The sequence below is a fragment of the Orcinus orca genome, chromosome 20 (genome assembly GCF_937001465.1).
Source record: "Orcinus orca chromosome 20, mOrcOrc1.1, whole genome shotgun sequence".
Classification (NCBI taxonomy): domain Eukaryota; kingdom Metazoa; phylum Chordata; class Mammalia; order Artiodactyla; family Delphinidae; genus Orcinus; species Orcinus orca.
This window is the reverse complement of record NC_064578.1, coordinates 52405037-52427671: the sequence shown is the minus strand read 5'-3', so window position 1 is coordinate 52427671 and position 22635 is coordinate 52405037. Positions and strand designations below refer to the sequence as shown.

Below are 22635 nucleotides of genomic sequence, written 5' to 3'. Positions count from 1 at the left end.
GGGAGGTAAGATCCCACGTGCCGTGCGGTAAGGCCAAAAAAAAGAAAAAACGGACCCAGGTGGAGTCGTGACTGGGCTCTGGCACACTGAGTGAGCCTGGGCGAGCAGCTCTGCCTTGATGTCCCAGTTGGGAAAGTGAGAGGTGGTGTCCTGCCCACCTCCTGGGGCTGTTGGTCCCAAATGGTGAGAAGGGACAGAGGCAATGAGCTTGGAAAACGGTAAAGGGATCTTCTCAGGCGGAGGTGGGTAGCATTAGTCATGGAGGGACAGAGGGCGAGGGAGGGAGAGAGGAGAGCATAAAGGGACACTAGGGAGTGCTCACTCCATGCCAGGCACTGTTCTGGGGCCCATTTTAGTGCTCCCAGCCATGCTAGGAGGGAGGCACTCATGTTACTTCATCTTACAGCTGGAGCACAGAGAGGGAAAGCCACTCGCCCAAGGTCACACAGCCTCAAAGTGACAGAGCTGGGATTTGAACCTAGGTGTAATTCGTAACCATTACACCACAAGAGAGGGAGGGAGGGAGGGAGGAGGAGGGAATCGGGGTGAGAAGGAATGAGAGGAAGAGAAAGGATAGAGGGGCAGAACCAACAACAAGAAAGGCTGGGGAGAGAGAAGGATGGGGAGAGGCCCAGAGGACCGGGAAGGAAGAGGGAGAAGAAAGACAAACAAGGCAGGAGGCATCTGAAGGAAAAAAAACCCAGCTGTGTCCTCACATCAGAAACCCGCAGTGGAAGCTTAGGAAGGAAATGCTCTGGGCCGTGTGTCTTCACCTTTTGTGTCTCGGGTTGTTTGATCAGACCCCTTCCCAGGTGCTGGCTCGGGCACAGTGGGGAGGGGGCTGCATGTGGATGTGCCTCAGGGCGGCGTTCCCCCAGGACAGGTTGCCTTTGGCTTCTGCCAGTTTGCACCAGTCGGGAAGATGTAGTTGAAAACAGTGAGAGTACAACAACAGCAGCAACCAGAGTGGTGATTTTTATTACAGCAGCTGAGCTGATGCTTCCAGCCCGCTCTGCGCCCCCACCCCCGCTAAGTTCTCTATGTCTGTTAGCTCACCTGATTCCCATAGCAGCTGACGCTTCCAGCCCGCTCTGCGCCCCCACCCCCGCTAAGTTCTCTATGTCTGTTAGCTCACCTGATTCCCATAGCAGCTGACGCTTCCAGGCCACCCTGGGCGCCCCCACCCCCGCTAAGTTCTCTAAGTCTGTTAGCTCACCTGATTCCCATAGCAGCTGACGCTTCCAGGCCACCCTGGGCGCCCCCACCCCCGCTAAGTTCTCTATGTCTGTTAGCTCACCTGATTCCCATAGCAGCCCTGTGAGCTGGCACACGCTCTTACTTTGTGAAACACTGAATTATAACGTCATCCTCCCTGGTCTCCCTGGCCCAGTTTGGGAGACCTGTCACCGAGGCAACCATGTAAATCCCTGCAGCTGCGGTATGCGTGGAGAATTGTTTCTGAGAAGCAACTGGGATTCAAGTCCCGGCCTGCCCCTCTGTGGATGGAGGTTCGGGGCTTGTATTCGTTTCCTGTGGCCACCATCACAAATCACCATAAACTTAGTGGCTGAAGACAGCACACATTTATTCTCTTCTAGTTGTGGAGGTCACAAGACTGAAATCAGTCTCACGGAGCTAAAGTTAAGATACGGGCGAAGGGACTTCCCTGGTGGTCCAGTGGTTAAGACTCCGCACTTCCACTGAAGGGGGCACGGGTTCGATCCCTGGTCAGGGAACTAAGAACCTGCATGCCGCGCGGCACGGCCAAAAAAAATTAAAAAAAAAAAAAAAGACATATGGGTAGGGCTAGTCCTTCCAAGAGGCCCCAGAGGCAAATCCGTTTCCTTGCCTGTTCAGCTCCCAGAGTCTGCCTGCATCCCTCGGCTTGTGGCCCCTTCATCCTCAAAGCACATCACCCCAGGCTCTGCTTCTACCATCACATTGCCTTCTCCTCTTCTGTGGTCAAATCTCCCTCTGCCTCCCTCTTTATAAGGACCCTTGTAGGATTACATTAGGGCCCCCTGGATCATCCAGGACAGTCCCCACAGCACAGGACCCTTAATTTAATCACACCTACAAAGACTCGCCATTGGTTCTCTCTACCTGCAGCCCCTTAACACGACGTATCTCTCCCAGTGGCTGCCCTGAGCCTCTCCCTGGTCCTCGGTTTCAGCTACTCTGGGAGAATGGTTGCCTCCCTTTTCGAGGGGTCCCCCAGGGGTCCTTTAGGGCTTGTTTTAAGTACACAGTTAACTCTCAGCCCTGGCACCCTTGGCATTCATTGTGGGGGCCGTCCTGTGCACGATAGGGTGTTTGGCAGCATCCTCGACCTTTACCCATCCCCTCTCCCAGTCGTGACAACCAACACTGTCTCCAGACATGGCCAGATGCCCGCTGGGGGGCAGAACCGCCCACGGTTGAGAACCACTGAGTCAGGCCGTCCCGGACGTGCCCTCCAAAGACAGAGAGACCCTGTCAGCTGGTAACTGTCGGGTGGAATCACTCTTCTTTTATTAAGCGCCTTTCAGCTGTGCCCACAACAAAGGTTGGGCCAGAGAAGGGCAGGCCAGGCAGAGGCACGGCACAGGCAAAGACTCGGAGGCTGGAAACCCGCGCAGGAAGCGTCAGGATCCTGGTGTTGCTGACGGTGGGGCCTGGGATGCCCGGAGTCCCCATCCAGGTTTGGGGAGGCGGGAAAGCATAGGCAGACCGGTTGAGTTAGCCTTCTGCCTCTGCCGGCAGCTCGTTGTCTGATCTTCCTCGAGGGATGTCATGACCTTGCGCCTCAGTTTCCTCACCTGCAAAATGGAGAGTGTAATAACACCGACCTCACGGGGTTGTCGTTGAGAGAGTTAAATGAGTAGAACGATGAGCAGGAAAATAGCAAAAGCACCGTATAAACGCTTCCTGTTGTTTTGGTTATGATGGATCCCAGCGCAGCATTGTTGCTCCAAGTTCAATGTCGCCTGTCTCTTGGCCATCAGAGGCTCCCACCTGCCTGCCTGCCACACCCCTGTCTGCATTTGTCACACGTAGGGACTTTCCATACACGTATCAGGTTTGCATCAAGCAGGGGTCTCCCAGGTCGCAGGGTCTGGAGCCAGGTTTACAGCCCGGCTCTGCTGAGGCCCTCGGCCAAGGCCACTGCCCTTCCTCTTCTGTCGCTTCCTCTGTGTAATGGGAATTGCCCAGCTGACTCCCCGGCGTCGGCGGGAGGGCCAGTGAGAAGAGTGGAGGGGAAAAGCCCTTCATAATCTGCAGAGCAGTGCAGGAAAAGCATATTTAAATTACCAGCTGTTCTGCCTGCTTCCGAGTGCCAGGCATGTGGTTCGTTGACTGGTGCTTTTCCTCGGACCCTGAGGTAACTCTGAGGCAGGTACTGTTTTTATGCCTGAGAGGTGCCCCGGCCATTTCCAGCATGCCCCTCAAAGATCCCCCCCAAACCCCCTCCGCACAGGTGGGAAGGACGCCTCTCTCCCCCAAGATCCATGATCTTTCCACACTTCCCTCCTTTAGGCTGGGCTCAGGTCACCTTTGGCCTTAAATCTGTAAGCCCTGGTTCCTGCCCGGCTCCAGCTGGAGCTTCTTGAAGGCAAGGGTGGCTTCTAGGTAACTTTGTCACCTCCCTGCCCCTTAGCTCAGTGTCTCAGACAGCACCAGCCTGGATGGTTAGGAAGGGCGGGAAAGAAGAGAGAAGGGCGAGGAGGGCGCAGAGAGCCAGCTGGGATGGATGGCGATGGTTCGGTTCATGAGCTCCTGGCGGTGAGCTAGACCTAGGCCAGTGCCGCTCTGCCACCTACCAGCTGTGGGCCCTCGGCTGATTATATTTTAAAAGCTGCCACACACTGAGCGCTCCCGGCGTGCCCAGTGTGATGCTGGGCTGTGGTGGGGGCGTCATTGAGCAGCTCATGCAAAGGGTGAAGCTGGGGTTGTTCCCTGGCGGTCCAGTGGTTAGGACTCCATGCTTTCACTGCCAAGGGCCCAGGTTCAGTCACTGGTCAGGGAACTAAGATCCCACAAGCCACGCGGCATGGCCAAAACCAAAAACGGGTGAAGCTGGCTATGATTCCTGCTCAGCTGGTACTGTTGTTATTCCTGCCGACCCCTCTGAATCCTTGCATCCAGTCTCAGGGGTGGGCTTCATTAGTCCTACTTTACTGACATGGGGCGGAGGCCCAGAGAGGATTAGCACCTCACACCAAGTCACGGAGTTGACGGAGGGGCTGGGCTTGAGCCCGGATCTACGTGGCACAAAGCCTCCCGTGTCACTTGGCCTCAGTAAGCTTCGGCTTTCTCGTCTCGTCTCGTCCGTCAAGTGGAGCTAACAGGGAACAGTTCTTAGAGCTTTCTGAGATGCTTTTCCCAGGTTATAATCCTCAAATTTGGCTCAAATAAAATTTTCCATTTGTCTCTTAAAAAAAAAAATGGAGCTAACGACGACAGCCACCATAATAGTAATAACAATAACATTGTATTAGACCTTCCTAGGGCCGTCCTGAGCATTAGAGGAAACAATGTGCGTAAAGCCCACACTTAGCACGGGGCAGTAGACTTTGCAGGGTTTGTAATTAAGCAGAATGGGGCAAGCATGCAGGTGTTCATGAGGACGTGCCCCAGGGATCAGCACCTGCAGAGGGGAGGGGGAGGAAGTGGTGGGGCAGGGGGGAGACATAGAGCGCTGGAGCAGCCCAGGGATCGCCTCGGCTGGCCCCATGGGGGCTCTGGAGCAGAAGCAGTCCTTCAGTGTGGTTCTGAGTTAGGCCAACACGGCTGGGCCTTTATATCCCCCTCCATCAGCTTTTGGCTATAGGCCGCCCTGGGACTTGCAGCTGAGGGCATCCCTGAGGGACTGAAGGCTGCTGCAGTGGCCTCTCCAGGTTGCGTGGGGCTAGGGGAACAGGTCCTCCTCCAAGGGGATCTGCGTCCATCACACGGTACTTATGCATTGTTCAAAGACGGGGATATTGAATAGTATCCCCTGAGCTGAGAAGGAACTTTGAGATCGAAGAAAACGAAGTGTACAGCTCCATAAAGTACAGTTACGAAGTTTATTGTGGGTACCTTACATATGGGTAGGATCCTGCGGACAGCGATCTGGAAGCATTTGCAGCTGCACTCTGTGCTGCCAGAAGGGGTGCAGGGGATTTAAAGGGGCCAAAGCTAAAGATAGAATCTGACTTCTAAGGGGGAAGCACGTCTGCGCCAACGGGAGCTGGGTTTTGCCTTCCCCTGGGGGGTCTCATAACCATTATTCCTCGTGGACCATGAACCATCTGTGTCAGCAAAAGTCATTCTTCCGGTTTTCAGAGGAAGGCTTAAAGTTAATCAGGAACTTATCTGGCTTGGGTGCGTTCCTCATGCGTAGGCTAGAGCTCTGTCATGCAGAAAGGGGAGGGGGTAGGACAGTGGGCCTAAGATGACCCTGACAAGATGGAGTCGGTGTGGTTCAGCCACACACCCATATATGCAGACAAATGCATACAGCTGCTGAGTCAGGGGCCCCAGAACCACCCCTGGGTCCAGTGATTCACTGGGGGGACCCACAGGCCTCAGCCTATAGTCATAATTTATTATAGCGGAAGGATACAGCACAGTCAGCAAAGGGATAAAGCACATGGGGTAAGTCCGGGGGAACCAGCGCCAGCTTCCGGAGTCCCCTCGCCTTAGAGTCACACGGGATTTATAACAAGCTGTGACGTCACACATGAAACGCTCATTAGAGGAATGCTCATTAGAGACTCAGTGCCCAGGGTTTTTGTTGGATGCTGGTCCCACAGGCACTCTCTGCCTGGCAGGTACCAAAATTCTACTCTCAGAAGGAAAACAGGTGTTCAGCATAATGGTTTGGGCACCGGGAGCCCCTTTTATTGGTTAGGAATCCTAGAACCTTCCCAGCTGATTCGCAGACACCAGCCGAGGTTCAGCCTTGCGCGCAGGCCTTTCGGAGGAGAGCAGTCTCATGTTTAATTACCCTTTGTGCATAGCTGTGTATTAACAGAGAGAGAAAGAAAGAAGCTGTTGAAAATAGGAAGGAGCAGATCATGAAAGTCGAGAATGCACTTGACCCTGTGGGAATCCGTTAACCACAGCTGCTGCTCCTTACTCTGAGGACACTGACCCTGACCTTCCCTCTAGATGATAACCTTGCTCCTTTCGTCCATCCACAGCTGAGCCCGACTCCACCTTTGCCTGCGAGTCAAGTCTCGGAAAACAAAGATTCTCACTTAAACTAGTGAGTGGCCCCGGGGCGGGGGGTGGGGTGGGGGGGTGGGGAGCGGCACTGAGGGGATGGCCTGGGGCTTTAGCAAATGCACCACTGACCTCCAAGCCCCTCTGTGGGCTGGGCAAGCCAGAGAGCACAGCCTTGGCCTTCAAGGAGCAGTGGGACCTTGGGTGGGGCACGTTTCCCTCTGGGCCTTGGGTTCTTCTACATGGGGCCCCTCAGAAACCGCAGTCGGGTCCACCCATGAGCCCTGGCTCTGATGCTTTCTGGCTGTGTGTCTGGGCAAGCGCCCGAAACCTGGGACGGCTGGGTTGGGTGCCCTCCCTTGGCCCTAGATGGAGGCCGTGTGAGTGGTTCAGAGCCAGTGCTCCTGAACCAGGCTCGCAGATGAGTGATAGCACCTGCTTGCTGAGAGCCTGTCCTGCGTCCAACCCTGGGCTAAGAGTTTCATAATCAAACCTGTGGGGTGGTTACTGTGTTTCCCATTTAACAGATGAGGAAATAAAGGCTCGGTCGCTTGCCCAGGGACGCCCATTATGAAAATTGCTTTGTTCACTGCTGTATTGACAATGCCCAGAACAATACTAGGCACATAATAGGTGCTTTATAGAAAGAATGAGTGAATGGCAGAGCTGAGATTTGAACCCAGTTCTCTTTGACCCTGTGCCCTGAAGAACCCAGCTGTACTAGTTGTGTTTAATTAAAATATTTGGTTTGACTGCTTGGAAAAAATGACCCAATGTTAGTTATGGCTTAAACAAGTATATTTTATTGCTTTTCCATGTAACAGTCTGGGGGCAGTGGTCCAGGGCTGATACGACAGTTCCATAAACCAGGGGCTTACTTTCCTTCTCTCTTGTTGCTCCAGGCCCCTCAATCTATAACGTTCATCTCATGGGCCGAGATGGCTGCTCCACCTCCTACCATCTCATCTGCATTCCAGCCAATTGGAACAGGAAAAGAGGAAGGGGAGTGCCTGCCCTAGCCCTTTAAGGGCGTAACCTGGAAGTTGCCCGTGTCTCTTCTGCTCACATCCCCATTGGCCAGAACTTGGTCATGTGGGCATTCCTCACTGCAAGGGAGACTGGGAAATGTAGTTTTTAGCTGAAGGGCATGTGTCTAGGGAAAACTTGTAGATCCTATTGTAAAAGAAAAGGAACCTGGGCAGTGACTCAAAGTCTCTGATATATGTTCACATGGAGCACCCTAGGGAATTTGGTTCTGATGTGCAGGACTTGGGGAACCTGGGTTATTGCTGGCATTACCCTGGGGTAATCCATGGCCAGTGATGACCTTGGAGCCCTTGCCTAAGAGATTCCAGTGTGACAGCCTTTTCCCCTCTCCTCCTCCACTAGGATGCCAAGGATGGGCGCTTGTTCAACGAGCAGAACTTCTTCCAGCGGGCCGCCAAGCCTTTGCAAGGTATTCCTCAGGGAAGTGGGCAAGTGGGGGAAGAGTTGAGGGTACCGGCTTGGTCAAAACAACTGGCTTCTCCCTGAAGGTGTGGGAAGGGTGGGGATTAAATTAAAGGCCCAGGTTTGCTCCCATCACCCCTCGGGCCTCAAGCCCCAGAGGACAGACAGCGGACAATGGGCTGAGGCTGGCTTGTCATACCAGCTCTTGAGCGCCAAGTATTAAATTTTCACAAACACTGCAAGCCAGTTATTAAAACATAGCCATCGGACTTCCCTGGTGGTCCAGTGGTTAAAACTCCGTGCTCCCAATGCAGGGGGCCTAGGTTCAGTCCCTGGTCAGAGAACTAGATCCCGCATGCCACAACGAAGATCCTGCGTGCTGCAACTAAGACCCAGCACAGCCAAATAAATAAATAAATAATTTTTAAAATAATAAAATTGCCCTGCAATCTTTCAGTCATAGCCATCTTAAATAAATAAATAAAACATAGTCATCATAAATTAATTTTATCAATTTACAGTCAAATTAGGAGCAAGGGTAATAAATACTCAAAGCTCATCCCTTCCTAATTATTTGTCTACATTTTCTATCATCTAGACTTTTTTTTTTTTTTGGCCACGCCTTTGGCATGTAGGATCTTAGTTCCCCGACCAGGAATTGAACCCATGCCCCCTGCAGCGGAAGCGCAGAGTCCTAACCACTGGATCGCCAGGGAAGTCCCTACTATCTATATTCTTGAGGTTGTTTACATTCACTGTATGTGTGTGGTGGAAATACCATGTAAGGGCACGCTACTGCCTCTCTTTCTACCTCAGTCTTCCATGATACCACATTGGTAGCTTGAAATTGGCCATACTGGGAAGTATTTACACCACAGAAATCAGCAAACACGACAGATCAAGGCTATCTTTCCCCAGACAACCAGCTGTTAAACTTTTATCAGCACACCGCTGGATCTGTACCATCCAACTGAGATCCTGGAAGGTGGGCAGACATGTAGTGACACCTTGACCAGTTTAGACACTCCCCGATCTCATTAGCTCTACATAGGAATTCAGAGGTTACGCTGTCGCTCTTACCTTTTCCACTCACTCCAGATTTGTCAGTGCTTTCTCCCATGTTCACACCCCCTATCGTCACCCCCCTCGCTGTCATGCACCCACAGAGGCGACATCACCAACCAGGAGACCCAGTGTGTGGCCTGGGCTCGGGCGCTCTCTGCTTCTGGTCTGGGAACAGGCTGCTGTCCATTGTGGGTGCAAGGCCAGGTGGGCCCTAACCTCTCAGGCCCCTGCCTCCCACAGTGAACAAGTGGAAAAAGCTGCACTCGACCCCCCAGCTGGCCATCCCCACCTGCGTCGGTTTTGGCATTCACCAGAACAAGTACAGGTGAGTCACTTCACTTGCCACTCGCCTCACTGGCCCCTTCCTTTCTCTCCCTGTCACATGCCCAGGCATGCCTGGGACCCTGGAGCCGTTGACCAGATAGTTGCTTCCTTCCTTCCCCCAGCCTTGAGCCAGGCTGGTCCCCCACCAATCCGAAACCTTCATCTCACCCAGGACCGGGATCTGGTAGCCCCCAGCCACACCCCATCCTTGGTGGCTTGTATTCCATCCCCTCCCCTGGTCATCTCTCCCACTTGCTGGGACACTCATGTCTTCCAGGTTCTTGGTGTTCCCCATCCTGGGGAGGAGCCTTCAGTCGATCCTGGATGACTACCCGAAGCATGTGATGTCAGTGAGGTCTGTGTTCCAGATGGCCTGCCGGCTGGTAAGTCCCTGAGAGTTGCAGGCTCCCATCCAGAGGATGGCCCCCCAGGTCCTATTTTATCCGTCTGTTTGCTCATTGACACGTTCAGCCCGCACCTCCCTCTGCTGGGCACTGGGGCGAGCACGGTGACCAACACAGCTGAACACCAGGCTGTTAGAACCAGAGTGATAAGTGGGACTTCCCTGGCGGTCCAGTGGTTAAGACTCTGCACTTCCAGTGCAGGGGGCGCGGGTTCAATCCCTGGTTGGGGCACTAAGATCCTGCATGCCGTGCAACACGGCCAGAAAAAAAAAACAGAGTGATAAGTATTGTCAGGAGACTGTAGCAGTTGGAGGAAGGGTCCCAGCCTAAATTGAGGGGTTCAGTTGAACTTCCTGGTAGAGGTCATTTCTAAGTCAAGAGTGGGAAATAGCAAGGTGCTGGGTAGAGTAGGAGTGGAGATGCATGGGAGAACATTCCAGGCCAAGGATATAGCTTAGGCAAAGGCTGGTGTGGGAAAGAGCACAAGACTTTTGTTCATTCATTCCTTCCTTCATCCATCGTTTCATTAAATATTTATCAGGTCCCTGCTGGGAATCAGACACTGTCCCGGGGCTGGGAGTACCATGGGGGGCAGCACAGTCATGGTTTTTATGTCTAGTGGGAGAGGATGATATTAAATCACAGTTGCACAAATTGTGAAAAGTGCTTTGACTAGAAGTGATGGAGAATAAGAGGACCCAGTGTAAATTGCTGGAGGGATGGAAGTGGCAAGGGAGTGACACATCAGGTGAGTCCTGAAGGTCATTACGCTCAGAGTGTCTGCAGTGGGACGTGTAGAGGGGAAAGGTAACAGCTGAGGGTGGTGTGGAGAGCTCAGCAGTGACCAGATCACGCAGGACCTTGAACACCAACCTGGGGGACCGGGACTCTGTCCCGAGGGCGCTGGGGAGCCACGCGAGGATTGGGAATAGGGGAAGGGCAGGGTCAGCTCTGGGTGTAGAAAGACCCTGTGGGCCGTGTGGGGACGGGCCGGAGGGGTGAGATGGAGGCTGGGTGAGGTCAGCACAGAGAGGACCAGGCCTGAGGAGGAGCTGGGCTGTGGGGATGGAGAGTTTGAACAAGCAGAACTTGGTGGGCAGTAGAGCCTTGGAGTCGACGGGGGCTTGGGTTGTAATCAAGATGTAAGGAGTACCTGGGCAGTTCAATATATGAGCTCGATGGAAAAGTCAGAGCTAGAGATCAGAATATAAATTACTTAGCTAAATGTATTTCTGCTTCCTAGGGCAAATGAGAAAAAACCTCTTTGATGTACATGAGTGCTGGGTTTTCTTTCTTGCGGGGGGTCAGTAAGTAACCAGCTTCTTCCCCTCCTGAGATCAGCCAAGAGATAGACATAAGAGGTCAACGGAAAACCAAATATCACCTTTAATGCTGAATTTTTCAAAAACCTAATTAGAAGCCATGCTTAGGTGTGCTGATGCTTCACTTAGGAGTAGTCAGGCTTGGACCACCGCCACCCGCATCACAAGCAGCACCACGTGACCCCAGGCCCAGCAGTGGGGGTTCCCTCCGGAGCTTTGCATCAGAGCCTCTTTGTGTTAGCCTGCTGCTCAGGAGATGCTTGCTTGCTTCCCCCCAGCTGGATGCCCTGGAGTTCCTCCATGAGAATGAGTATGTTCACGGCAATGTGACAGCTGAGAATATCTTTGTGAATCCAGAGGACTTGTGCCAGGTAATAGCCAGGTCCTCCTCCATCCTGGGGGCTCTCTGGGCTCAGGATCTCACCTGTCTCAAAACCTGCGTTTATTTCACAATGCTTATTGCAGACAAAGAATTGCTATCCATCATGTATAAAGAGTTCCTTCAAATAAATAAGAAGAGATAAGTGACTTAGTAGAAAAATAGACAAAGGATAGGAAAAGCAGTTCGTAGAAAAAGAAATCCACAGGTTAGTTAAATGTGTGGAGAGATGCTTAACCTCCCTAATAGTCATAGCAATTACTCTTAAAATACACTATTTTTACCCTTTGGGTGGACAAAATTAAAAAGAAAAATAATATCTCCTGCTGATAAGGATGTAAGGAACTAGGAATTCTTTACATACTATTGGAAGTATGAAATGGGCAACCTTTTTGGAAGGTAATTTGAATATAGCAGTCAAAATTCAAATGCATATGTTTTTTGATCCACCGGGTCCTCTTTTAGGAACGTATCTTATCCATATATTCGAAGATACATGTACAAAATGTTCCTGACAACATTGATTGTGACAGTAAAATTGGAAAACCTCAAATATATACTCCCAGTAGAGTACTAATTAGTATTTTAAGGTAAATTCTAATTACTCCTGCTAAGGACAGAAACCCAATTTAACATGCCTTAAGCAAAAAAGAAAAAGGAAAAAAAGTTTAAAAAGGGCCGAGTGCAATTTATTGCTCCATGGAGTGGAAAAATCTAGGACTTCACTGGCTTCAAGCACGGCTGAATCTAAGGACTCAGACCCAGTCATTGGGAAGCTGGCGCTTCCCTTTCTGGGCTCTTCTTGTGTTTGCATTGCTCATAATCAGGCAGACTGTCTTCCCTGTGGTGACAAAATAACCACCAGCAAACGAGGCTCGAATCCCCTCAGTTGAGCAACCCCAGTGGAAATAGATCAGGGGAGCCCCACCTCAGACACATGGACTGAGAATGGAGAGGGGTGATCCCAGAGAAAAACCCTGGAACCATATTAGTCAGAGCTCTCTAAAGAAACAGAACCAATAGAATGTGTGTGTGTGTGCGCGTATGTATATAAGGGAGAGAGAGAGATTTATGATAAGGAGCTGCCTCAAACAATTATGGAAGCTGATCTAGGGACCTCGATCTGCAGTCGGCAGCCTGGAGACCAGAAGAGCTGATAATGTGTCCCATCAGATCCAAAGGCCTGGAAACTAGAAGAGGTGATTGTGTGATTTCCAGTCTGAAAGCTGGCAGCCCCGAGACTCAAGAAGAGCCAATACTTCTGTTCAAATCTAAAGGCAAGAAAAGGCTGATGTTCGGCTCATGTGGTCGGGCAGGAGGCATTCATTCCCTTTCACTCAGCCTTTGTGTTCTATTCAACTGATTGGGTGAGGCCCGTGCACACTAGAGAGGGCAGTCTGTTTTATTCAGCCTACTGATTTAAATATTCATCTCATCCAGCTACACCCTCACAGACACACCCAGAATAACCTTTGGCTACATGTCTGGGTACCCTGTGGCCCAGTCAGGCTGGCATATAAAGTTAACCATCACAAACTGTGACCAGAAGAAAAAGATGTAGGTCTCACATGGACAAAGCCAACAGTTTTCTACTCTCCATTCGGCAGAATAAGATGCAGCCATTAGGGACTTCCCTGGTGGCGCAGTGGTTAAGAATCCACCTGCCAATGCAGGGGACACGGGTTTGAGCCCTGGTCCAGGAAGATCCCACATGCTGTGGAGCAATTAAGCCCGTGCGCCACAACTACTGAGCCTGCGTGCCTAGAGCCCGTGCTCTGCAACAAGACAAGCCACTGCAATGAGAAGCCGTGCGCTGCAGTGAAGAGTAGCCCCCGCTCGCCACAACTAGAGAAAGCCCGCGCGCAGCAACGAAGACCCAACACAGACATTAATTAATTAATTAATTTAATTTTTTTTAAATGCAGCCATTAAAAAGCTGATGTGGCTAACTGTGTGTGTCTAGTAGATAAGGGCTTTTTGTTTTAAACTCAGTTAAGCCTCCTAACAGCCCTGCAAGGTGAGGACTGTCATATCTTCATTTTACAAATGGAGAAATCAAAGCACAGAGAAGTTTCATAATTTGCCCAAAGTTGTATGGCCACTAAAGGGCCAAGCTGGCATTGGAACCTGGTCTGTCTGGCTCTAGAGTTAATACACTGTTGAAGTGCAGTAAGCTGTGTGTCCAGCAGGAGGTAGAGTGTGATCCATGTGTGGGAAACTAGAGCCCCTCCCGGACCCCATGTGTTTACTGATTATTGAAAGAAAATGATTTGAAATAACACGTAAGAATCTATATTAATGGTTACTTCTGGACAGTGGGTTTAGGGGGGCTGAGCAGTGGTGGGGACAGTTGGTTTGTGTTTTTTCACACCCTTGTGTACTGTTTGGCATTATGTTTCAAATTGCACCCACGATTGAAATCTCTGACTCCAGAATCCAAGCTCCTAACCTTCAAACTGTATGGCTTCTCCCCACGTCCACACAGGTGACCCTGGCAGGCTACGGCTTCACCTTCCGCTATTTGCCAGGTGGCAGACACGTGGAGTACAACGAAGGCAGCAGGACCCCACATGAGGGGGACCTTGAGTTCATTAGCATGGACCTGCACAAGGGATGTGGTAAGAGGCCAGAGAAGGGATTCGGGACCATGGAGACATGCTTCTCGGACAAGGGCAGTTGTAGGTTTTCACAGCCACGGACAGCAGATGGCCAAACACAGGAGTCAGACTGAGCCAGGGAGCCACGGTAGGGATTCAGGACCATGGATAGCGCCCACACACATGAGGGCATTGTGGGGCAGTAGTCCAGCGCCAAGGGCAGTGAGCAGTTGACTGCAAGGAAGCCCTGCGGCTCCAGAGGTTCACGTTCAGGATCTTTGTAGACTTGGAATGTGAGAGTTGCCCAGGAGTCATCTAGGAGGGGCTGTTGAGTAAGCAGTTGGCTGTCCACGTCAGCAGCACAGGAGCGAGGTCTGGATGGAGACTCAGATGTCAGCAGTATCTCAGGAGTTGTCAGATGAAGCCCAGGGATGGGAATGAAATTATCCAAGGAAGGTGTATGGGGAGAGAAGAGAGCACTTTGAGAAGAAGATTCCTTGAGGAGGTCTCGGCCTCTCCTTCCCAAACCCCTTGATATGACCATCCATGTGCCTGCCTGCATCCTCCCACTACACTAAGCTCCCCCAGGGAAGCGATGGTGCCTGTGCCTCCAGCACCAGAGGGCGAAGGTCTGGCAGAGTCAACTCTCAGTGTTCGTTGAATGCTTATGTGGAGTGCTGTCTACATCATGTGGTTCAGGGAGCAGAAGAAAAATCAAACGCTGCCGTCTCCTTTGCCCCTACTGGGGGAGGCCGAGTTCAGTGCCCAGCCTTCTGCGCTCCCTCATGCGCTGCTCTGTCTCCTCTCTGACCCAGAGGATCCCACGCTATAACTGTCTCTCCACCGGACTGTCAAGGGCTGGGGCCCTGCCAAACTCTTACCTGTGTTTTAAGAATGTGGGAAGGGGCCTGGCACACAGGGCTCTTAGGACTTATTGAATAAATAGGTGCATGAATGAAAGACAAGTAGATGAGGGAGTGAGCTAGTGAAAGCGGGGATGAAGGGATGGCTGAGGGAGTGAATGAGTAATCGAGAGACCCATGAGGGACTGAGAGTAGGTGAGTGAGAAGTGAATGAACAGATGAGATCCTGTATGTTTGGGTGGCTGAGTGTGTGAGCCCATGCTTGAGTCCGTGAGAGAAAGGAAGGGGGGGGCGTGTCAGTGAGCAGGACATCTGGACTGAGCCGCCACCTCCTCTCCTGCCTCCCCAGGGCCCTCCCGCCGCGGTGACCTCCAGACCCTGGGCTACTGTCTGCTGAAGTGGCTCTATGGGACCCTGCCATGGACGAACTGCCTTCCCAACACCGAGGATATCATGAAGCTGAAACAGAAGTGAGTCTGGGGGTCAGCAGAGCCCATCACTGCCGAGCACCCCTGCAGGGGGGACTGAAGCTCAGAACCCAACAGGGAACAGAAAAGAGGGGGAGGCAGCATCTGGCAGTCAAGGCCTCTGCAGTTCTCGGGAATCTGCTCTGCCGTCCATCGCAGCAGACAGGCGCGTGGGCTCTGGGGCCACACTGCCTGGGGTCAGACTCCAGCCCCACTGCTGCGGGGTGTCGGGTGAGCAGCTTAACCTCCACAAGCCTCAGTGTCCTCCATCAGGTGGGATCCTGTTAGCACCCACCTCAGGGGGCGGTGGAAGGATTCGGGGGAGTCAGGTACGCAGCACTCAGCACAGAGCCTGGCCTGTAGAAAATGCTCACAGTGTACAGGACACCATGAGTCATTCGCTCCCACGGGGACCCACAGGCAACCTGAACACTTTGGCCTGGGCCCTGCCTCGGCATCTGGCAGCACTGGCCTCTTACATGCTTCCCTCACCTCTGCATGTAAAAGCGCCGGGTCCTGCTGGTTCTGTGTCAGATGCTCAGCACCAAGGACAGAGGGCACCTCGGTGCCAAGGGAGGTGCTGCTGAGTGCGCGGTTCAGCACCAAGGACAGAGGGCAGCTGGGCTCAGAGGGAGGCAAGCACCGGGCTTTGGTCTTCCGCACCAAGGACAGTAGACGGCTAGATACAGGGAAGCTCTGCAGGTCCACACGTTGGGATTCAAGATCTGGTGTAGGCTTGGGGCATGAGAGTTGCCCCAAGAGGAGTCATCCAGGAGGGGCCATCCAGGAGATGGTTGGCTCTCCCATCTGAAGTGCAGGAATGAAGTCCAAACGGAGCCTTAGACCCCAGCAGTGTCTCAGGAATTGTCAGCAGAAGCCCTGGGAGAGGATGAGAGATTATCCAGGAAAAGTGTGCAGAGTGGGAAGAGGGAAAACTCTCTAGTGAACAGCATTGAGTCTGTCGTACTTTTCAGTCCTCAGCATGCTGTGGTGGTGGTTCCTGTTGAGCCTCTGTCTCATTTTATTTTGCCCCCTTTATTATCCCCCAACTTGCTTCTCTCAACTGCGGACACACACACTTGATGAATATATGTCGTACCGATGTGCTTGCGTAAATGTACTTGTACCCTTACACTTGCACGGCGGCGCTGTGTGTCTGACTTGCATAAATGGCCTTCTGTGCTGAGTCTCACCTGTCTCTGGCTTTTTCACTCCACACTTTGACCCATCATTACACGCGCGTCAGGTTTACTGCTTCTGACTACTGCTTTCAAATAAGTTTGTATAGACACGTCTGTGTCTTTAAACAACATATGATGAGTGTATTTAACTTGCATACATGGTACTGTGCTCTAAATTTCATTCTCTTTCTTTCACTCACTGCTATATTTTTTAAACTTTACATTGTTAAAGAAGCGCAGTGCTTCTCCTCAATTAATTTTAGGTGTAGCTGTGTCCTTGAAAAATATGTTGTGTTTGAAATGTGTTATGTTTGATTTATGCTGATCGAACGCACACCCAGATGCCATGCCCCAAATCTCACCCTCCTTCAGGTTTCAGCTTAGTCGTCAGTCCCCGGGGAGCCCTTCCCTCGCCCCCACTGCATCAGGTCTCCTGCTTGTTCACGCTCAGAGGAAGGGACGCCTGTCACATTGGCCTGCCTGTAATGACCTGTTCAAGGCTGACCTTTATTGTATACTTTCCTGTGCCGGGCAGTGCGCCCAGTGCTCCCCTGTGTCATCCTCAGAGCAGCTCTGAGGTAAGTGCTCTCGTGATCTGAAAGCACAGAGAGCTTAGGTAATCAGCCCAGGTCACACAGCTGACTAGAGTTGCTCCCAGGTCATTTGACTCCAGAGGAGGCCCTTTCACCTGGAAGCTAGTGTCTCCCAAGTATGGGAGGCCCATCGCACGTGGATTGGTGGTGTTTGGTTGTTACCATCCTCCACTCACCAAATACTCAGTGAGCACCTCCCATGCACCAGGCTCTATTCCAGGGCCTGGGGATACAGGAGTAACTAAGGACAAACATCCCTGCCCTCAGGGAACTCACATTCTAATGGGGGAGATAGACAGTACAGAGATAGTGAAACACACAGCATGGCAGAGGTCAGACGGTGGGGGCCATCAGGTCGGAACCCTGGGTAGCCATCGGGGGGCTGTCAGGGTGTGGGCATGCCTGCTCTTTCAGATTTAAAGGCCAGGGCAGGTCTCATGGCAGTGGTGACAGATGAATCACCTCCAGAAAGGCAGTGAGGCAAGTAGGAGGTCCCACTTCGGTGCTAACATGCCCCAACATCTCTGCTGAAGGACGAAGAGACAGAGAAAGAGCAGCCTTCAGCTCCCAGGTTTCCTCTGCATCAGAACCTGCCAGAACATGAGCCCATTTCCCTGCTTTCTTCGTTTCTTTCTGCACTTATTTTCTGGTTTTCCAGTAGTTTTCCATTTTTGCATCGAAGCCAGGTGAAAACGAGTCACAGAATTAGCAACACAGGTAGCCGGAGCCCACAGCCCAGCCGCTAAAGCGGTTGAGTGAGGCTGAAGTTGTGAGCTGCTCCTTGAAGCGCTCTGCTGTGTTAGTGACGAGGCTGAGTTGCTCTTACGAGGAGACCCCGAAAGACTGCGGCCCAAACGAGGTAGATCTTTACTTCCTTCTCACTGACAGCCCCAAGGTAGGAGACCAAGGGTTGTGGGGTACCTCGGCCCCCCTCATACTGGGTGCGAGCTCTAGTGCCACTGACACCCGTTGCTTTTAGAGGGCAGGACCAGAAATGACATGTCTCTTGGTCACGTGGCCACCCCGAGCTGCAGTGGGGGCTGGGAAATGTCTCCAGCCTGTGGCTGCGGACCCCTGGGATTCTGCCATCACAGGGGAGAAGTGACACTGGGCGCCAGGTAGCGGACTCCTCCGCAGTGCCCCCTTTAGTCGGATTTCTCTGAAGGCAGGGACCGCGTCAGCTCTCTCGTCACTGTGTTGTTCGCAGTACAGCGCTTGGCACGTTGTGGGTGCTCATGAGATAGTTGCAGGATGGATGAACGACTAAGGAAAGAAGGCGTGAACCTTCTGCACACCCAGGCCTGGGCTTCCGTGTGGGCACACGGGTCAGGCAGAGGCAGCCCCAGCCTTGGAGGTTCCCGGGCCGGGAGGAGACACGCAGGCAGGAAGTGATTGGTGCCTGTGAGGGTGGAGGCAGCCCCGGGGCATTTTGGGAGCAGAGGGGAGCCACGTGACCTGGCCTCGGGCCCCTGGGAGCCCTTACCCAAGAGACGCCTGACCCGGTCTGCCGAGGAGTTTCCCAGGCAGACAAAGGCGAGGCAAGATTTCTGGATAGACAGCATGTCACATGTGTGAACTCTCTGTTCGTTCATTCGTGCATTCTGAACCTGCTTCCTGAGGCTCCACTGGGTTGGATCCTCCCTCCCCCTACCTCCTCTAACTCCTAAGAACAGTCGTATCTCCCTTTTCACCGCTCTCCCACCTTCCCCTTCACAGGAGTTAAACAAATGTGACTGTGACATGCTTCACTAAGAGACTCCGCCCTTGCCAAGTCGGACGCAGAGTAAATAAAATAGGTCTTAGTAATCACTTTCATATCAATGACTTCAGAATAAGTAAGATTCCAGAACCCCAGATCCCAGCCACGATCACAGAGGGAGGGCGGGGAACATGAAGATACTCCACAGGGAGCATCAGTGGTGATGTGGGACTCATTCTAAACACCCCCAACCCAGCCTCTGTCGGTTGACTTGAGGCAGTAACCAAAGGGCCCACAAGGGGGCAGTGTTGACACATGCACGTTTTCCGGAGCCCTAACCTGTCCTCTCCGACGTCTTACTGGTGTGCGTGGCTTTTTTCCATTAACTCAGCAAATATGTATTCATTTTTTTGAAAGTTCTAGTTCATGACAGAATTAATGAATAAAAGAAAGAGGAGAGGCAATTTGATTCCCCATGGCTTTCTGTTGTACAAGGCCCCCAGCAGGGAAAGCACAGACTCCGGTCGGAGTTGGTCCCTGCTCTCAAGGCTGCCACTGGGCGGGGAGGTCCCGCGAACACAGTGACAGCCTGTGATGGGAGAATTGCTCACACAATTTACAGTGTCCTGAGGCTGGCACAGCCCGTTTCTGCCATCACTCGCTCGCTCAATCATTTACCACATACATCCTGAGGCTGCTGGGGAGAGACAAGGGTCAGACCCAGCCCTTCTTGTGCACATATGAGAGTTGCTGTAGGAGACCCGTGGACCTACGCGCAGGGTGTGCAGACGCTCGGCAGGGATCTGTTTCCTCAACCTGCAGGGGTCCAGAGGAAGCTTCCAAGGTACCAGCCCTCAAGCCATGTCCAGAAGGGAGAGCAGCCACTCACTGGGGGTCAAGGTGGGGAAAGGCTGCCAAAGGCAGAGGAGCAATATGTACAGAGGCCAGGGGATGTGGGTGGATGTGTGACCTGGTTGGGCTAGAAGGAGTTTGGTGTGACTGGAGTATGAGATGGAGGGAGAGGAAGCCAGGGAGGCAAAGCCACAGGGGCTGGTGGCTTTGCTGCCAGAGGTTTCCCAACAGGGCACTGGGGAACCACAGGAAGGCTGCGAGCAGGGAGGGGCAGAGTCCACTCTGGGCATAGAAAGACTCTCTGGGGCTGGGGGGGGGGGTGCATGGAAAGCTGGGGAGGAGGCTGGGGTCCAGGGAGAAAGGGTGAGGCCTGAGCTGGGCTTAGAGCCATGGACAGAGCGGGGGATGGGGCAGAGAGTGCTAGGGAGCAGGAGGGTGGGGCTTGGGGACTTGTGGGCTGTGGGGCGGGGAAGGGGAGGACAGCACCCCATGCCTGGGTGGACAGTGGGGAGCCAGCCCGGTGGTCCAGGCCGGAGGAGGATACAGGAGGCCAGGACTCTGAGGATGGAGCCAAGGAAGTGGATGAACTTTCATTTCTCTTTCTTGCTTTTTTTTTTTTTTAATTGAGGTAGGTTTACAATAGCATGTTAGTTTTTTTTTTTAATAAATTTATTTTATTTATTTACTTTTGACTGCGTTGGGTCTTTGTGGCCGCATGCGGGCTTTCTCTAGTTGCGGAGAGCAGGGCTACTCCTCGTTGCGGTGTGCGGGCTTCTCATTGCGGTGGCTTCTCTTGTTGCGGAGCACAGGCTCTAGGTGCGTGGGCTTCAGTAGTTGTGGCACGAGGGCTCAGCTGTCGTGGCTCACAGGCTCTAGAGCGCAGGCTCAATAGTTGTGGCGCACGGGCTTAGTTGCTCCGCAGCATGTGAGATCTTCCCGGACCGGGGCTCGAACCCGTGCCTCCTGCATTGGCAGGCGGGTTCTTAACCGCTGCGCCACCAGGAAGGTCCCCAGCATGTTAGTTTCATTATACAGCACAGTAATTCAGTTATATGTATATGGATATGTATATGAATATATACATGAACATATATATATTCTATTTCAGATTCTTTTCCCTTATAGATTATTACAAAATATTGAGTAGAGTTTCCTGTGCTATACAGTAGGTCCTTGTTGGTTATCTATTTTATATATAGTAGTGTGTATATGTTAATCCCAACCTCCTAGTTTATCCCTCCCCTGCAACTTTCATTTTTCTTGAGTGGTCCAAGAGGGTGTGTGTGTGTGTCTGTGTGTTTATACATGTGTATGTATACAAATATGTGTGTGGATGGACAGATAGATAGTTGATCCTCATTATTCACAGATTCTGTGTTTGTGAATTGACCTCTTCACTAAAATGTATTTGTAACCCCAAAATCAAGACTCTGAATGGCTTTCAAAGTCATTCTCAGACACGCAGAGTGGAGAAAATTGAGTTGCCCAACGCACGTGATCCTAGCCGAGGCTGAACAAGGCGACACTCTGCCTTCTTGTTTCAGCTCACAGGTGTCCTTCATGTGGTCTGTTTAGTGCCACATTTTCCACACTTTTATGCTTTTGGGGGGGGGATTTTGCTGTCTAAAATGGCCCCAAGCATAGTGATGAAGGGCTAAGCGCAAGGAAATACATGTGTGAGATGAGCATCCTTCAGTGCTGTTGGACCAGAGATCCATGTGAATGGATCAACGTTATATTAAATAAGATGTCTTTAGGCACACAGGTAAAACCAGGTGATGTATTGATCAGTTGGTAAAGATGTTGCGATTGGAAACTGTGCTTCTGGTAAACTCCTGGCTCAGAATTTGCTCCTTCAGTGTCCAAGGCCTGACTACCGTGAATAATGAGAACTAGGGCACATCTACCAGACATCCTGTTTCAGAAGGTTGCTCTCCTTCCCTAAAAGGCCTTTCACATGTACCTCTGTCCTCTCAGGTTTCTTGACAACCCAGAAGGCCTCGTGAGACAGCGCAGTCGCTGGATCAATACCTCAGGTATGTCCCAAGGGGAGGGAGCAGGCGGGGGCCTTGGAGGGACCGGGGCTCAGGCCCATCCCGGGGATGCCTCTCTTTACACCAGTCTATTTTCCTTCTTTGAGTTTTCCAAATCACACATGTATTTGTGCCCCTTGTAGAAAAAACAGAAATCTTCCCCCAAATTTCAGAAGTGTGTCTGAACAATAATAACAGCAACACACACACACATGCAACCACACACACTTAACGTAGGGGGGTTTTTAATGGAATCATATTACGTATATTGGTCTCTGACTTACTTTTTCATTTAAGAAGATGATACCTTAGAGATTTCTGTGTCAATACTTGTAGAATTTTATGGGTATTTTTTAAAAATTGCGGTATAATACACTTAACGTCAGTTAAAACTACAGTTCTGACTCATTAGTCCTGAAATCCGTTTAACAGGTCAAAAACAGGATTTTTAAAAATTAAAAAACAGAAAACTATGAATGCCTTACAGAAGTTAAGGAAATGCCATATCTTCAGTGATACATATTTATACTCATATATATGTATGTGAGTAATGGGTTATAATTAGAAATACATCTTATATTTATATTTTATATTATAAAATGTATTTCTAATTATATCTCTATTTCTGTCTTATTTATAATTTCATTTGTTTGTTTTTAGATTCCACATATAAGCAATATCATATGATATTTGTCTTTCTCTGTCTGGCTTACTTCACTTAGCTTGATGATCCATGTTGCTGCAAATGGCATTATCTCATTCTCTTTCTGGCTGAGTAATATTCCATTGTGTGTGTGTGTGTGTGTGTGTGTATATATATATATATATATATATATATGCATGCCACGTCGTCTTTATTCATTCATCTGTCAATGGTCATTTACGTTGCTCCCCTGTCTTGCCTCCTTTAAATAGTGATGCTATGAATACTGGGGTGTGTGTATGATTATGAATTAGAGGTTTCTATGGGTATATGCCCAGAAGTGGGATTGCTGGTTTATATGGTAGCTCTATTTTTAGTTTTCTGAGGAACCTCCATCCTGTTCTCCATAGTGGCTGCACCACTTTACCTTCCCACCCACAGTGTAGGAGGGTTCCCTTTTCTCCACACCCTCTCCAGCATTTATTGTTTGTAGACTTTTCGCTGAGGGCCATTCTGACCGGAGTGAGGTGATAACCTCACTGTAGTTTCGATTTGCACTTCTCTAATGATTAGCG

The 22635-nt window shown here is 51.3% G+C and overlaps 1 protein-coding gene across 4 annotated transcripts in view; it reads left to right on the top strand.

Annotated features, from left to right (window-relative positions):
• Positions 1-22635, top strand: part of VRK3 (VRK serine/threonine kinase 3) — a 68607-nt gene that overhangs the window by 13711 nt on the left and 32261 nt on the right. For all 4 annotated transcript variants that reach the window (XM_049703485.1, XM_049703484.1, XM_049703483.1 and 1 more), the window contains 8 exons: positions 6168-6232; positions 7579-7645; positions 8944-9028; positions 9305-9410; positions 11032-11124; positions 13618-13750; positions 14942-15062; positions 21362-21420. In XM_049703485.1, the coding sequence (XP_049559442.1) occupies positions 6168-6232; positions 7579-7645; positions 8944-9028; positions 9305-9410; positions 11032-11124; positions 13618-13750; positions 14942-15062; positions 21362-21420 (729 nt within the window). The remainder of the gene's footprint in view (positions 1-6167; positions 6233-7578; positions 7646-8943; positions 9029-9304; positions 9411-11031; positions 11125-13617; positions 13751-14941; positions 15063-21361; positions 21421-22635) is intronic.